The sequence below is a fragment of the Theropithecus gelada genome, chromosome 4 (genome assembly GCF_003255815.1).
Source record: "Theropithecus gelada isolate Dixy chromosome 4, Tgel_1.0, whole genome shotgun sequence".
NCBI classification, from domain to species: domain Eukaryota; kingdom Metazoa; phylum Chordata; class Mammalia; order Primates; family Cercopithecidae; genus Theropithecus; species Theropithecus gelada.
In genome coordinates this window covers 30,067,798-30,084,214 of record NC_037671.1, presented here as the reverse complement: position 1 = coordinate 30,084,214, position 16,417 = coordinate 30,067,798, and the positions used below count along the sequence as shown (strand labels likewise).

Here is a 16,417-nt window from a genome sequence, read left to right as displayed (position 1 = left end):
AAAAAAAAAAAAAAAAAAAAGAACAGACTTTTCACTGTATCTTTTTATGCTTTTTAACTTTGAAATGTGAATATATTTCTTTTCTTTACTTTTTGAGACAGAATCTCGCTCTGTCGCCCAGGCTGAAGTGCAGTGTTGCGATCTCAGTTCACTGCAACCTTCGCCTCCCGGTTCAAGCGATTCTCAAGCCCCAGCCTCCAGAGTAGTTGGGATTACAGGCGTGTGCCACCACACCCAGCTAATTTTTGTATCTTTACTAGAGATGGGGTTTCACCATGTTGGCTAGGGTGGTCTCGAACTCCTGACCTCAAGTGATCCACTCGCCTCGGCCTCCCAAAGTGCTGGGATTACAGGCATGAGCCACTGCACCCACCATATTTCTTATCCCAAGATTAAACTTTAATTAGACGTTTAAACAACAATGTCTTTTATATGTCATTTCAGTTTAAAATGAAGCTTTTAGCTTTTTTTTTGTTTTCCTAGTGTGTTGATGTTAATGAAAATTGTTCACATATGTCATTTAAAAATCCTATTTCATGTGATCCGGTGAAAACCCAGGTGTGGAAGTGATTGGAAGTGCAGATGACTTTACAATTTCTTCTCAGATGGAGACAATTCACACAGGCCAATTTTCTGTATATGAAGATGGAAATAAAAGCAAAGACTTAAATTGTGAGGGAACAGCCATCAGATTCTACAGATTTATTGGGGATCTTGTTAAACCTTGGAGAGGACTTGCAAGATCATGAAGTGTGCTTAGCCAGGGACAAATGGGAATCTATGACAGAATTCTAACCAGTTGAGCTAACCAGTCACAACAAATAGAATCTTTTTTCATCTTTCACAAGTTTAACGTGAAACGATATTTCAAAAAGTTTTGTCTAAAACAAAGCTGGAAACTGTTTAATGCTATTTCCCCTTCCCTTAGCACACACGCCTTACCTTACTCAATTTTACTTAAAAACGAAAATGAAGGCCTCCATCTTAGCTCTCACATTACTTTTTTTCCTCTTCTTTTCTTTTTTCTTTTCGTTTCTTTTTTTTTTTTTTTGAGATGGAGTTTCACTCTTATCAGCTAGGCTGGAATGCAATGGCGCAATGTTGGCTCTCTGCAACCTCTCCTTCCTGGGTTCAAGCGATTCTCCTGTCTCAGCTTCCCAAGTAGCTGGGATTACAGGAGCCTGCAACCATGTCTGGCTAATTTTTGTATTTCTAGTGGAGACGGGGTTTTACCATGCTAGCTAGGCTGATCTCGAACTCCTGAACTGAAGTGATCCGCCCACCTCGGCCTCCCAAAGGGCTGGGATTACAGGCGTGAGCCACCGCCCTTGGTCACATTATTCTTTTAAAAGACTGTGTTCCTAGTTCAGTAGTGGCGATATAGAGCTTATTTTCAGAGAAAGTGTAAGCAGAATTCACAGGAGATGTGATCAACAAAAGTGGTAAAGAACTAATTTCCCTCATGTGGCCCGTAAGGCGATCAAATCCACGACCTTTAGCATGATTAACACAACACTAACCAACCGAGCTAACCAGCCGGCAGGATGAGAATTGTGGCCCCTTTGCTATATGCAAAGGAAAACAAAACGAGTTTTTTCTTTATTCTCTTTAACTCTTCTTTTCCTTGCAGGGAAAAAAAATCCCCAAACGTGAAACAACCAAAAACAATTTTTAAAAATCTTCACATTCTTCCTATTGCATTCTCTTCATCAAGCAGATAGGAAAAAGGAAAGAGAAAAGCTCAACATTTGGCCCAAAGAACCCTACTTCTTATGTAGAAAAGTAGTCTTTCTTAAACAGCCGATTCTTGACTGGGTGCGGTGGCTCACTTGGTCTCAAACAACCACTACCACTACCACTACCACTACCACTACCACTACCACAACCACTACCTGATTCTGACCTGAAAAACTTCAAGTTCCCACGCACGCTTCCTTCTCCCATCTGGGGAAGGCCCGGGAGCAAACGCCAAGCTGCTCCAACCCTGAGACTGTGGTGAGTGGATCAGGGAAGCAACCACGAAGCCACCGCAGGGTTCAAAGGACTCGGCTCCCTAGGGCAGGGTGCAGATTCCTTTTCACTTTTGGAGACCCTTACCGGGCAGGTGGACTCTTCCCTGAGGCCTCAGAACCAGGGAGTTTGCAGCCTCTCGCCGCCTGGGCTCAGGGTGGTTCTCCAGGCACCGCGACCCTGAATGGTCCTGCATGGGTGGGTTTTGTTTTTATTTATGTGTTTTTTTTTTGAGACGGATTTTTGCTCTTGTCGCCCAGGCTGGAGTGCAATGGTGCAATCCGGCTCACTGCAATCTCTGCCTCCCGGGTTCAAGCAATTCTCCCGTCTCAGACTCCCGAGTAGCTGGGATTACAGGTGTCCGCCACTGCGACCAGCTAATTTTTGTATTTTTAGTAGAGATGGGGTTTCACCATGTTGGCTAGGTTGGTCCTGAACTCCTGACCTCAGGTAATCCAGCAGGTGGGGTTTTAAAAACTGTGTGGGATGGCCTGTCTCCAGAACTCTGAGTTCTCCCCATCTCCGGGCACAACCTAGACTCTCAAATCAATGCCACGAAGAACTCGAGGCCAGGGTGCATCCAGAGTCGGGGCATTTCCCTTAAGAGAAACATCAAAATTTGGGAAAAGCTGTAGGCATTGAGACTCAAGTTGGGCAAATTCACAGGTGGCAGGCAGGAGACACTTTGGCCCTGCCAGGTGCGGAGCAGCCTGACCTTTTTCACTGACTATGGAGATAATGTTTAAAACCGCCCCTGGGCCAGGCACGGTGGCTCACGCCTGTAATCCCAGCACTTTGGGAGGCCGAGGTGGGTGGATTACGAGGTCCAGGAGTTCAAGACCAGCCTGGTCAACAAGGCGAAACCCCGTCTCTACTAAAAAATGCAAAAATTACCTGGGCGTGGTGGCAGGCACCTGTAATCCCAGCTACTCGGGAGGCTGAGGCAGGAGAATTGCTTGAACCCGGGCAGCAGAGGTTGCAGTGACCTGAGATCCACTACTGCCCTCCAGCCTGGGTGACAGAGTGAGACTCCGTCTCAAAAAACAAAAACAAAACTGCCCCCCTGGGATGGTTGGAGGTGACTCCCAGTCACTGCAGAAAACTGTTTAATTCAGGAGGGACGTGTGTGTGTGTGTGTGGGTGTGTGTAATTTTAATTTTAATGAATTTGATGTTAACAAAGGCATGTACCACCAGGCAGATTTTCCTCAGGAAAAATGATAGTCTTGAATTTGGTTGGCAGAAGCATTAGTAGGAATTTTAATTTTTGAGAGTGCTTGATCTAGTATCAAAAACTTCCTCCAACCTCTTTGGCCAACACACACACATATGCACACACATACATGCCATGTGTTCCAGGCCACATTATAGCCCTGGTAGTGAAATAAAAGCTTTGAACATAAATTTAGATGAGTAGGTTTAAGTATGAGTTTTATTGCCTTTGTTTCTGTGAGATGCTCGATCATCTCTTGAGATTTCATTGTTCTCATCTGCAAACTATAAGAGTCTAGTTTTGTATTTTTTTTTTTTTTTGAGAAGGAGTTTCACTCTTGGTGCCCAGGCTGGAATGCAGTGGTGCGGTCTCAGCTCACTGCAACCTCCACCTCCTGGGTTCAAGCAATTCTCCTGCCTCAGCCTCCCAAGTAGCTGGGATTACAGAGCCGGCCACTACACCTGGCTAATTTTCTATTTGTAGTAGAGAGGGGGTTTCACCATGTTGGCCAGGCTGGTCTTGAACTCCTGACGTCAGGTGGTCCACCCACCTTGGCCTCCCAAAGTGTTGGGATTACAGGCATGAGCTACCATGCCTGGCCGAGATCTTCTTGTTTTAACTGTGCTGTTTACTTAAAAATACACCAGACTCTATCTTAAAAGTAATTTCTCACATTCTACAAGTGCAGTACCTCACTTATCCCAGGTACAGGTAGCATTTTCATTTAAAGTCTCTGGAAATTGACCAAATTTCTACAGCATATTGAAAATCACTTACTGAGTATTGGTAGAGACCATGAAAGTCTGTGGCACTTAAGCCAGGGTTTGTGCTCATCTCTCCCGTTCCCAACATGTTGTAGAAGTCCCACTCTAGACATGAAGGGTCATCTGTGAGGACCAGTAACTCCCATTGCTCCTGTGAGCCCCACTCCTACTCTTTGGCAAGGAAGCTCCTATTCCCACTTCCCTAAAGCTTCAACTCTGTGTTAAAGAGGTTCTGCCCTAGTAGGTATGGCAAACCTTGATGACTGGCTGCTCAGGGCCCCTGTGTGAAGGGGTTGACTTTATTTGGAGTAGAACATGGAAAAATTCGGCCCAAGGGCAAGGTTGAAAACAATAGAGGTCACAGTGAAAACTGTGGGTCAGGGAAAACTGACAGCTCAAGGATACTAACAGAAGCATGCAAGTTAATATATTCAATTTAGAAATCTACCAGAAATTTAAAAATGACATCTAGGGATGACCGAAGGGCACCCTACCCTTGTGCAAGTGCACAGTCATCCAGACCACCCACTCATCTCTGGTGGTCTGGAAGACTGTACACATGCACAAGGGTGGGCTTGCTCAGAAAAGACCAGAAAGGATACTGTCTCTGGCTGAATGCACAGTAGACTTGTAAACTCCCTGAACTAGAGAGCAATCCCCAAGCCACATGAGATCCAAGATAAAAAGTTTGAGAGATTGAATATACAAACGGATAATGGCCAAACTAAAAGTAAAAATAGACCTCTGACCTACAACCTGCAGTAACCAGCACAGAAAGCCAACCTACTATTACAGTAACCAGTCCGGGAAGTCAAGCTACTATCTGTAGCAAACAGTAGGAGAAGACAAACAATCATACCCCTGTTCTGATTGGCTCCAAATGGCTAGCACTTAGTAAATATAATAACTCAGAATTCCCTAATTTTTTTTTTTTTTTGAGACGGAGTCTCGCTCTGTCGTCCAGGCTGGAGTGCAGTGGCCGGATCTCAGCTCACTGCAAGCTCCGCCTCCCAGGTTCACGCCATTCTCCTGCCTGAGCCTCCAGAATAGCTGGGACTACAGGCGCCCACCACCTCGCCCGGCTAGTTTTTTGTATTTTTTTTAGTAGAGACGGGGTTTCACCGGGTTAGCCAGGATGGTCTCAATCTCCTGACCTCGTGATCTGCCCATCTCGGCCTCCCAAAGTGCTGGGATTACAGGCTTGAGCCACCGCGCCCGGCCAGAATTCCCTAATTTTTGCCCTTGCTTTCAACTTAGGACCAATGAAGGAAAGCCATACATGTACTCCCAACCAATCACATATGATGCCCCTCTTCTAGTTAGCCTGCCCACAGCTTCCCCATGCCATAGCCTCTAGTTAAGGCATACCAAGAATCTTCTCTTTTTTCCACTATAGCGCTTTCCCACTCCTCTGCCTGTTTTGAATTGCTGCCAAACACAAATAATGGTGGTGGATTGTCTTGGTACAGCAAGTTCCGAATAAATAGCCTTCACTTGTTATCATTTGGGTGGCGTTATGGTTGAACTGTGTCCCACCTTCTCCCCAAAAAAGATACAATGAACTCCTCACCCCCAGTACCTCAGTCTGTGACCATATTTGGAATCAGGGTCTTCACAGAGGTAACCTTGGAATTAGGGTCTTCACAGAGGTAACCAACTTAAAATCAGATCAATAGGCTGGGTCTAGCCCAAGATAGCTGGTATTCTCATAAAAGGGGAAATTTGTACATATGGATAGGCACGTGCAGAAGGAAGGTGATGTGAAGGCACACAGGGAAAATGGCCATGTGACTGGAGTAATGCATCTACAGGCCAAGGAACACAGGAGTGCTGGCAAACACCAGAAGCCAGAAGAGGCACGGAAGCATTCTCTATTTGTCTTTCTAATCTCCTTCTGTTTCTCTGAATATCTTCATTTCTATCTCTGTGTTTTTGTCTCTTTCTCTGTTTGTCTTTCTGTTCTTCAATCTGTAATTTTGTTTTTGGCTCTCTGTCAGTGTCTTTGTCTCCCCTCTCTCTCTTGCTCTGCCCTGGCTATTTCCACTGCTCTATTTCTGCCTCTCATTTTTGGTCAAGGAAGGATTAGAAGGCAAGGAAGGATTCTCTCCTAGAGCTGTGAGAAAGAGAATGGCTCTGCTGACACCTTGATTTCAAACTTCTAGACACAAAAACATATAGTATATACTGCATGTTTCCATTTATATAAAGATCAAGAACAGGCAGAACTAATCTGTAGTGGAGATTGACTCTGGTATGATAGCATGAGGAGGTTGCCTCTTACCAACAAGGAAATATGAAACTGGGTAAAACTCTAAAACTACCATCTCTGTGCATACAAAGATGTACAAAAAGCTGAGAAGTATTTCTTGTTAAAAACAATTGCTCTTTAGGAAAGAACAGTGCAAATCTATGGCAGGTTCTTGTCACAGTTAACATAGCCTAAGCAGGCACCCTTAGGATTAGCCCTGTCCTCCCAGGCCCTGGAAGAAGGAGTCTCCACCAGAATGATGAATCCCTAGGGTTGGAAGCTGGAAGTACCAGGGAGTGATATTTGATTGTGGGAAGAGATGGTGAGTGAAGGGTGTGGAAGGAAGACTAAATGAGAGAGATAGAGAAGGACAAAGATTAAGTGACAGGAAAATAAATAGAGACACAGAAGAGCGTCAGAGACAGAAACAGAGCCTCAGGAAGACAAAGACATTGAGGACACAGCAGAGGAGAGAGGGAAATATAGACAGAGATAGAGTGAGAGAGAAAGTGACTAGGAGACACACAGAGAACAAAAATGACAGTCAGAAATAGAAAAGTGGAAATAGCCAGGGCAGAGCAAGAGAGAGAGGTGAGACAAAGACACTGACAGAGAGCCAGAGACGAAAACACAGATTGAAGAACAGAAAGACAAACAGAGAAAGAGACAAAAACACAGAGATAGAAATGAAGATATTCAGAGAAACAGGAAACTAGAAAGACAAATAGTGACAGGGCAAAGAGAGAGGAAGAGACTGAGGGAAAGGGGTACAGTGAGAGAAACTGAGAAGCAAGGACAGGTTCAGGATCTAAAGTCCAGAAAGAGAAACTTACAGCAAAGCCCCTAACCCAGGAACTGGAGTGGCAGAATTTGAACCAGAATCCGATCAGCAGGGGGAGGGCACCAGCATGAGGAGTCACATTTGTTTGACATTTAACATTCAAAATACCAATATTTACAATGAGAATAATCATCTACTTATATTTCCATAACTCTCTGAGATAAAGCACTTGAAGTTGGGAATAAAGATGTTTGCAGACACATGCCGGTTACATGCAGAACAGGTGCTGAATCCCAATTCCTGGGAATTTCTTCTTTCAAAACAAGCTGCTTTCTTTTGTTCAGTGAATAAGTGTGTCCAGGACCGAGGTGACCATGCAGGGAGTGGAAAGGGTATGAGATTCAGACCTCACCCTTAACCTGGCTCTCCTTTGCCAGCTTGAGCCAGGTCTGTAGCTGCTGAAAGATGTTCTGTGGGGAGGTGGGAAGAATTTTGAAAGTCAGATTTCAGCACCAGCAGAAGGAAGGAACATGCAAGTGATTATTCAAATGAGAATGCAAATTATTCAGAGACGTTTTTCTCTTACCTGGCGCCCTAGGCGGAGGCTGGGGGAGTCTGAGGGCCTCTCAGGTGCCATGTCCAAGCAGTGGGAGCCAGTGCGGATAAGAAGAGCTGATTCTGAGGATCCTAAAGCCTGTGTTACACTTAGCACATGCCAGGGGTCTGTGTCCCCTGGAAAGAAAGGAGAGGATGGGGCTAGGTAGATGGGGGCTGGGAGAGGATGGGGCTATGTTGAGCTGGGGCTAGGTGGAGGTTTAGGAGCCAGGTTTTGATAGCATGCTCACCATTAACAAACAGCACTTGGTTAGCCCCAGGGGTCTGGCCACCGTAGTAGGAGTTTGTTTGAGCCACAGCCTGGGCTACTGACAAGGCTGAGAGCCCGAACACCTTCTCACATAGGTCTAGCTGGGAAGGTAGTGCAGGGAGCTGGGAGAAAGGACATCTGGGATTCCCACAGGTGACATCTGTGTAGGGAGATACCTGTAAGTGTGGGTATACAGCCAGCCCACCACTCTCCTTTAATAATCATTTTCAGAGCTTTCCTCAGTGATGACCAGAACATTTGTAATACTCCCTTCAAGGAGCTCACAGTCCTGGCAGAGAGACTCACACAGTCCCCCAACAGTGACAGCCCAGAGTGATCAGGGCTATAATGGAAAAAGGCCAGAAGGCAGGGATCCCAGAGGAAACAAGATGGGCTCAGGGAAAGCATCCTGCAAAGGATAAGACCTTGAGAAATGAGTAGGACTGAGCCAAACAAAGATAGAGAGAGAAGGCATAACAAATAGAGGAAATAGCATGTGCAAAGGTCTGGAATGCTCGGAGCTCAAATTGTATTATGTCTCCCCTGCTTAAAATCCGTAGCTCACTGTGCTTTCAGGGTAAAGCTAACCCATAACATCAGATTAATTCATCCCTTCCCTCCCTATTTGTTGACCACCTACCATGTGCTCAGATAAATGTTGTACACTATTGGACACACGGTGGCAATCAAGACAGCTCCAGGTTCTGCTGTCACAGGACTCAATCCAGGGGGGAAGACAGGCAATAAAAAATGTATGATGACAGGCTGGGTAAAATGCTAAAGAGAACACAGAGCTATCAAAGTCGGAGGTGGGAAGGCTGACTTATCTTGAGGGATCATGGCTTCCTGAGGGAGGACATCCTGTTGAGACTTGAAGATGAATAATCTAAGCAAAGTAAACAGCATGTACAAAGATGCTAAGGTGTTAGGAAGACTAATGTATTAAGAGGGTTAAAATATGTAAAGCCTTATAATAATAACAATAGCAAGGGTTTATGGAATACTTACTGTAGACCTGCATTATTCTTAGAATGTTACAAATATTACCTCTTTTAGTCCTTGAAACAACCCTATGAGAGAAGTACTGTTTGTATTCCCACTTTATAGATGTGGAAACAGGCATAGAGAAGTCAGTCACTTGCCCAAGTTTGCCCAAGATCATGAGTAGAAAATGGAGCTGGAGCTGGAATTTGAACATTTAACTTTACCATATGTAGTATTTGGGAGATGCTTATACTAAAAAAAAATCTGTTGTATATCTGAAATTCAAATTTAACTGGGCATCCTGTATTGTATCTGGCAACCTTACCCTGGGGTCTTTGAGGAGCTGTGGTTTTGAGTAGAGGAGGGACAAGTTTATATTTACAAGGATCTCTGTGGATGCTATGAGAAAGTTGGATTGTAGAGATGAAGTGAAAACCATGAGACCAGAGAGGAGGCTGGGAAGGGATCCAGGCAAGAAAGGATGGAGGTTCCTAGCAGGACAGCAGAGGTAGGCACAGAAAGCAGAAGGGATGGACTACAGAGTTGTCCATGCAGAGTGAGGAGGACTCAGTAATTGACAGGCTAGCTAGAAAATGGGAAGGAAGCAACTAAAACAAGGCTCAAGTTTCTAGTGTGGTGGCTGGGGAAAGGGGGGCATCCCTGGAATGGGGACACAGAGAAAGAACAGGCTGAAGGGAAGATCACTCAAGTGGAGACCTCGGTGTGTGCGTGAGGAGGCATGTGAGGACCAAGCACATGCGCACACTAGTATGGCTTCCACCTTCTCCAGCCCAACATCTGCAGGTTACACAATGCCTGACCGCTGGGTCGAAATGAGTCCAGACCACCTGTAAGATGACTTCTCTGGGCACAGTAAAAAGGTTGTTTGAGGGGACAAAGTTAGGGTTAGGCCAGTCACTTACAGAAGCCGAACTCGGTACATGTCTGGTACAACCACTGCCGGTCACCCACACCGGACAGTTGAGGTTCTGTGCTCCTCAGCTGTGCCACTGTCTCTGCTCGGGAAAAGCTTAAACACTTCTGGCCCAGGCTGTGCAAGACAATCTAGGGAACAATGTACATACATAAGACATAAATTCCTCCTCTCTTCCCAGCAAGCCAGGGCCCAAGGGCCTATGTCCCCAGAGGTCAAAAGCCAGAAATACAAGGGTGAGTTCCTGAGTTCTCCTGGGAGTCAGTGGTCAGAGTGGGTGGACGCCTGGGTCCTTGTGCTCACCTGCACCGCCCGACGAAGACCGCAGTAGGGCGTGGAGTGGCTGCGGTTGCCCCCGCCCCCGAGGAGAAGTCCGCAGAGCTGTCGCACGCTTAGCGGCGCTCCCGCCTGCCCATCATACTGCACTGCACCTCCCACCAGTGCCTGCAGCGCCCCCAGCAGCTCCGCCTGGTTTTCAGCGCTGCCCAGGGTACCGCACGCGCTCAGCTCACTCCGCAACGCTGCTTGAGCCGCCCCACCCAAGCGCAGCCGCCGCTCCACTTCCGCGAAGGCGGCGGACACTGCCGCCCGGCACTGTGGGAAGCAAGAGCCGATGTCCGCCAATACTTAGGCTGGGCCTCGGCTTTCCCTGCCCAGGACCTGCGTCCTCCTTGGGTTCCCCACTTTCCTGCAGCGAGACTCAGAGGGTGCAGACCCAGCTCTTGGCCCAGGCCCCCGCCCCCAGGCCCCCGCCCCCAGACCCCCGCCCCTAGACCTTGGACCCGCAGCCCTCCTCCTCGGGTCTTCCCTGCAGGCCCCGCCCTCCGTTGTGGCCCCGCCCCACCTTGAGCCTTACCTCCGGATAGGATCGTCCCTGCCCAAACCCCGCCCTCCCTCGGGAGCGCTTCTTTTCTTGGTGCCCCGCCTCTTCGTCAGCTCCCGCCTTTTTCCAAAACCTGCCTATTCTCCCGAGCTCCGACCTTCCTTAGACCTCGCCACGTTGCAGGTTTCGCCCTTCTGTGGCCTTTTGTTCCCTGGCATCCGAGGCCTCTTTTCCCTCCCAGTCCCCCTCGGTCTAGGCCCCACCTCCTACCTCCAGGGACCCGCCGATCGCCGTGCTCATTAGGCTTCTGGATACCACCTGTGGTCGGACCGCAGAGGAAGGTATCGGAAGTGTCAAGGGTCTCCGTCCACTGCGACCCCCCTACCCTCCGCACCTGCTGCCCGCCATCCTTACGTCATTATACTCGGAGAAATCCAGCACGGCCCGCACCGGGGCGGAGGAGGCAACGGACGCGAAAATGAGATGGGGGAACTAAGGAAGGAGACGCCGTCAGCCTGCGGGCTGAGGGACTGGAATCGCATATCTTCCTGCCTCTGTATCACTCCCTCGCTGTGTGATCTCGGGCTCTTGTGAGGACAGCTTGTGCAAAATTCTTTGGGGGGCGGGAGGAAGGTAGTGGTGGGAGGGTATTTCTATTATCTGAGACTGGGGCCCTGTAGTTCCCTCCCCCAGCCCACCCGCAGAAGTCACAGGACCTTCAGCCGGGCCCAGGCGGCCAAGGAGCCGGCATAGGAGCCTCCGAAGCAGATCCAGGGGCTGGAGGAGGAGACGTTAAAGAGGCGGGAAAGTGCCAGGCGGGCAGAGACCACATCAGCCAGCCTAGGGTCAGAGGGGGGACTCGGTCGGTCCTCATCGCTGGGAATCCCTGAAGATTTCCCCATTCTGGGGGAAACCGGGATCCAGATACATGAATGGGTGAATCTGGCCAGAAGCCAGGGCTGTTTTCTCATGATGTGTTTTCAAGGGTTCTCAAAGCCACATACACTTACCAGAACATGTGTGCCTAGGCCAAGGGAGACCCTGTCCTCGTCCACTTTCTAGAAAGCCTCCACCCTCTTTCCCTTCTCGTTTTAGGTAGGAGAGGAAAAATTTCCAAGTCAGTTTAGATGAAAACCTGACAAATGTAGGGAAGGGTTGAGGGCACTCAAGGAGGGCTACTCAGAGGAGAAGGAGGGATCCTAACCTAATGAGTCAGAAGGTATTGGGAGAGGGAACAGACACAAAGAAAAATGGAAAGTGAAGTTTGGATATGTCTAACATCCTCTTTCTCCTCCCAAAGGCTTTCTTTCTTCCCTAACGTTTCTGAAATGGCCTGCAGTTGGTGCCATCCTGCTGTAGTTAGAAAACCGTTTAGCTTGTAGAAAAGATTAAGATGCAGAGAGGGACAGAGATGGAGACAAAGAGGCACGTATGTAGATACAGAGACGGAGAAAATGAGACAGACAGGCAAAGAGACTATTACAGACAGAAACAGACAGAGACACCAATGAAGAAAGAAAAAGCTAAGTTCTGTAAGAATAAACCAGATGAAAGAAACAAAAAGCAGGTGAAGTAAAGTTGGGGGAAAAATGGTGGGGGTTGTTAATAGGAGTGAGATGCACTGAAGGAGGCTGGGGTGGGAGCCATACAAATATCTGGGGGAAGGTCACGCCATGCAGAGATGAGTTCAAAGCCTCAAGGCAGGAATGTGCCTGTAAGTCTGGAGGACAGTGAGGACTTCAGTGTAGCTGGAGCCCAGTGAATGTGAGAGAGTGGAGGTCAGAGTTAACTAGAGGCCAAAACCCATTAGACCCCATGGCCACTGTAAAAGCTTTGACCTTACTCTGAGCAATGCAGAAGACGTCTGAGGGACTTAAGCCAGGGAGGATCATGACCTGGTTTATGTACTAACAGAATTACTCTGATTTCCACCTGGAAGTCAAGGGCAGAGCAGGGAAAATGGTGAAAATGGTGAGAATGCTGTGGCTGTAATCCAGGTAAGAAATGCTGGTGGTCTGCACAGTGATACAGTGGCTTACTTCAGACAGAGACACAGAAACAGAAAGAATACAGGATAAGAGAAAGACAGATAGGGAGAGACAGAGACCCAGAAATGGAAAGAGAAAAAACAAGATACTGTGAAAGACAGAAGAAAACAGAGGGAACCAGAGACTCAGAGGTTGACTTCAGACAGTGGAGGAGAGAGACACAGATGCAGAGATGCCAAAGCACAGACATTCCTGTCCTTTGACCATAAACACTTTCCCTTCCTCCACTCACGCATGGCGGCTGGACAAGAAGCGGAGCTGGGCCATTTCCAGGCCTCCAGCAGGTATACTCAGGCCATAAAATCTGTGTTCCAGGCTTATCACCAAGGCACCCCAAGCTGGGGCCAGGGCTGCGGGATGGCCTGTGAAGAGTGTATGGGTGGGGGGGGGTGTGAGATGCAACTTGAGTTTAAGTCCTTGCACCCCTCAGGTCTCACAGTATTGCAATATGCAGCTCCCCTTCCTGGTCCCCACCAGCATCCCAACTCCTTCTTTTCCCCAACCTTGCCTCTTACCTCTCATCACTGAGCCAGGCCCAAGGCTGCCCTCACCCCCAAGATGCAGGAATATGGGTCCATCCTCACCAACCCAATGTTGCTCATTCACCCAGTAACGCTAAGAGGTGGGATGGGGAAGAAGAAATGGCATTGTGAGTGAGAGTCCTGACTTATTCTCGATTCCTCGTTTGTTCCAGTCTCTCTCCCTAATGGATCTTTCCTTATGTACTTAACAGTATCTGAAATGAACTTGTTTATTTACTTGCTCACTTTTCTCCCGTTCATCTCATCTAGAATGCAAAATCTACAACAGCAAATTTTTGGCCTGCTTTTTCACTCTTATATCCCCAGAACTGAGGGAGTGGCTCTCACATTGAAGGAACTTGCTGTTTCTTGAAGTAATAATTGTAGAATAAGACATAAATGCAGATGGATTTAGGAATAAGATCCAAGTGGGATGATCTTTGGAGACTAAATACAGAGGAAGCACTGAAAAATGGTGAATTTGTTCCTTCTTTTGGTAGGTATCTTTGAGTGCCTGTTGTGAGCTAGGTCTGATTCCAAAGCTGGTTCAAATTTCTGCTACCTACTGAGACCTCGTGGTAGGTTTTGTGTCCAGTCTGGACAGGGAGAAGGGGGTAGGGAGGAGCAGTGAAAGAATGAATGTGAATGACAGAGAGAAAGAAATGGTGAAAGACAAAATCTGAGAGACAAAAAGAGTGGGACCCCGGGGAGAGGGGAGACTAAGGCCAAATCTAAAAAACAGGGAAGGAAAAGGGATACTGACAGAAGGCATAACATGAGATTCAAGCAGAGGGATGGGGAGAACTGAGGTGTGGAGAGGGAAAAAAGTGCAGACTGAGGAAGAGATGAGGGAGACTGAGGAGAGGGCAGAATGGGCAGTGGACTCCCCTTCTCCTGGCCTCACCTGCAGGAAGGATCGCCTGTCGGACACGTTGAAGGGGTCCAGCAGTTGCTCCAGCCACCCCACTTTTGGGAGGGCCGCAGCACCTGGCCCCAGGCTCAGGCCCAGGCCCTGGGCAGAGCTCTCCTGAAACTGCTGAATGTGCTCACCCAGGCGCCTAAGAAGGGAGGCTGTGGGACATGGAGGGGAGGAAGTCAGACTGGCCCCCTTAGGATGCCCTGCTTGACCCCCAGCCTCCTCTTACCTGGAGCCGAGAGTCCCCAGAGGGAAACCAAGAGCAGAGGGCCCAGCCACCGGGCAAGCCAGACAGTCATGGTGTTTGGGACTCTGTTCTCCCCCAGGAGGACCTTTATCTTATCCTCAGCAGCTGGGCTTTAAATCCATCACCTTTCAGCAGAGGCTCAGGTTTCTTTCCTTTCCTGGCAGGTCAAGCGTCTGTAGGAACTGCTAAAGCGGGGCAGGGACGCTAGAGTCTGTACACAGAGGCTGCTGATGTGGCATCGGAACTCCCAGTTCCTTCTCTCTGGGCCTCTCAGTCTGTTCTTCCCTCAGCTCTCAGTAGCCCTCACTGTCTCAGTCTCCTTCTCTCCACCCTTCAGTCTACCCTTTCTTTATCTCAGATTCCTCCTTTGCATGCCTTACTGTCCTTCAACCTCTGTCTCTCCCCACCTCAGCACCTCCTCTGGAACCCCAGTTGCCCACTTATTCTCAGTTTTTTTTTTCTGCCCCTCAGCATATCTTCAGTACCCCTCAGTTGTTCCCACACTCAGTCTCTCTCTCTCTTTGTCCTCAGCACCCCCATCTCTTTTTCAGTCTTTCTCTCCATCCTCCAGTCTCTCTGTCCCCCAATCTCACCTTGTCTATTTTCCAGCCCCCTCACTTTCTGCTCCTCTTCACTGCCCCGAACCTCTCTGACCCACAATCTCACACTGTTCATAGATTCCTTACAGTTCTTTGAACATACCAGGCTTTCTTCTGCCTTAGGGTTCTTATTCTTGTTGTTCCCACCCTGTGGATTGTGATTTCCCCATATATCCACATGACTTGCTCCCTCACTTCAATCAGATCTTTATTCAAAGGACGTTCATTCAGAAAGGTCTTCCATGGTCATCTTTTTAAAAATTGCCAAACCTATGGCCCTCTTCTATTCCTTTTCAAACTTTATTCCTAATTCTTTTTTCCTTCCTTCCTTCCTTCCTTCCTCCCTCTTTCTTTCTCTCTTTCTTTCTTTCTTTCTTTCTTTCTTTCTTTCTTTCTTTCTTTCTTTCTTTCTTTCTTTCTTTCTGTCTGTCTGTCTTTTTTTGATGGAGTCTAGCTCTGTTGCCCAGGCTAGAGTGCAGTGGTGTGATCTTGGCTCACTGTAAACTCTGCCTCCCGAGTTCAAGCGAGTCTCCTGCCTCAGCCTCCCGAGTAGCTGGGACTACAGGCGCCCACCATTACGCCTGGCTATTTTTTTTTTGTAATTTTTAGTAGAAACGGGGTTTCACCATGTTACCAAGGCTGGTCTCTATCTCCTGACCTCATGATCCGCCCACCTCGGCCTCCCAAAGTGCTGGGATTACAGGCGTGAGCCACTGCGCCCAGCCCCTAATTCTTTTTCATAGAACTTGTCAGTATGAGAAATATTGTACATTTAAAAAATTATTCCCATAAATTTAAAAAATATATCCAGAATCTGATGACTTCTCACTACCTTCAGTGCTGCCTCTGCTGAGCCACCATCATCTCTGACTTGGGATATCATGGAAGCCTTTTAGCTGGTCTACCTGTTTCTGCCTCATGATTTATTCTACACTCAGCAGACAGAGAGATATAATTAAATATTAGCCCAGTCATTCACAATCATTCACTCCCTGGTTCAGAACACTTCCCTGGTGCCTCATCTTACTCAAAGTAAATCTAAAGTTTTGAAAACAGTTTTTAAAACTCTGTATGACCTGGCCCCCTATTATATATACTGTCATGATTTCATCTCCTACCCCTCCTGGGTTCACTGCTCCAGCTGCATTGGGCTATTTTATATTTCACAAGACACACTCCTTCCTTAGAATTTTTGCTCTCATTGGATGCTTTTCCTCCAAATGTCTGCAAGTCTTATTTATCACTTCCTGTAGTTCTCCATTCATATATTTTATCTTACCAAATAGGTTTTACCTGACCACCCTTATAAAATGGCACAACCCCTGACACCCTTCCCCTGATCCTTCTGTTGTCACTCCCTGATAGTGATGACATTTTATTGCATTTCTCTTCCAAACCATTCCCCAGGAAGTAAGCTTATTGTGGGAAGGAATTTTGTCTGTTTTGTTCACTGGTGTACTCATAA

The 16,417-nt window shown here is 47.6% G+C and overlaps 1 protein-coding gene across 1 annotated transcript; it reads right to left on the bottom strand.

The window, feature by feature from the left end:
• Positions 1-6,166: 6,166 nt before the first annotated feature.
• PRSS16 (serine protease 16) lies at positions 6,167-14,436 on the bottom strand. Its single transcript, XM_025383295.1, has 12 exons — positions 14,336-14,436; positions 14,095-14,261; positions 13,185-13,284; positions 12,902-13,031; positions 11,338-11,461; positions 11,036-11,113; positions 10,892-10,939; positions 10,102-10,392; positions 9,788-9,929; positions 7,861-8,040; positions 7,602-7,747; positions 6,167-7,485 (listed from the first exon to the last, which is right to left on the bottom strand). The coding sequence occupies exons 1-12, from the start codon at positions 14,403-14,405 to the stop codon at positions 7,417-7,419; spliced, it is 1,545 nt and encodes a 514-aa protein (XP_025239080.1). The 5' UTR covers positions 14,406-14,436; the 3' UTR covers positions 6,167-7,416.
• Positions 14,437-16,417: the final 1,981 nt, after the last annotated feature.

What these genes read in the sequence shown, in the direction of transcription:
- PRSS16 (XM_025383295.1), bottom strand. Translation starts at nt 14,405, where the DNA reads ATGACTGTCTGGCTTGCCCGGTGGCTGGGCCCTCTGCTCTTGGTTTCC. An exon ending in GTCTTCGTCGGGCGGTGCAG is followed by an intron (nt 9,930 to 10,101) that starts GTGAGCACAAGG and finishes ATTGTTCCCTAG; the next exon opens with ATTGTCTTGCACAGCCTGGG. An exon ending in CCAAGTGCTGTTTGTTAATG is followed by an intron (nt 7,748 to 7,860) that starts GTGAGCATGCTA and finishes CTTTCTTTCCAG; the next exon opens with GGGACACAGACCCCTGGCAT.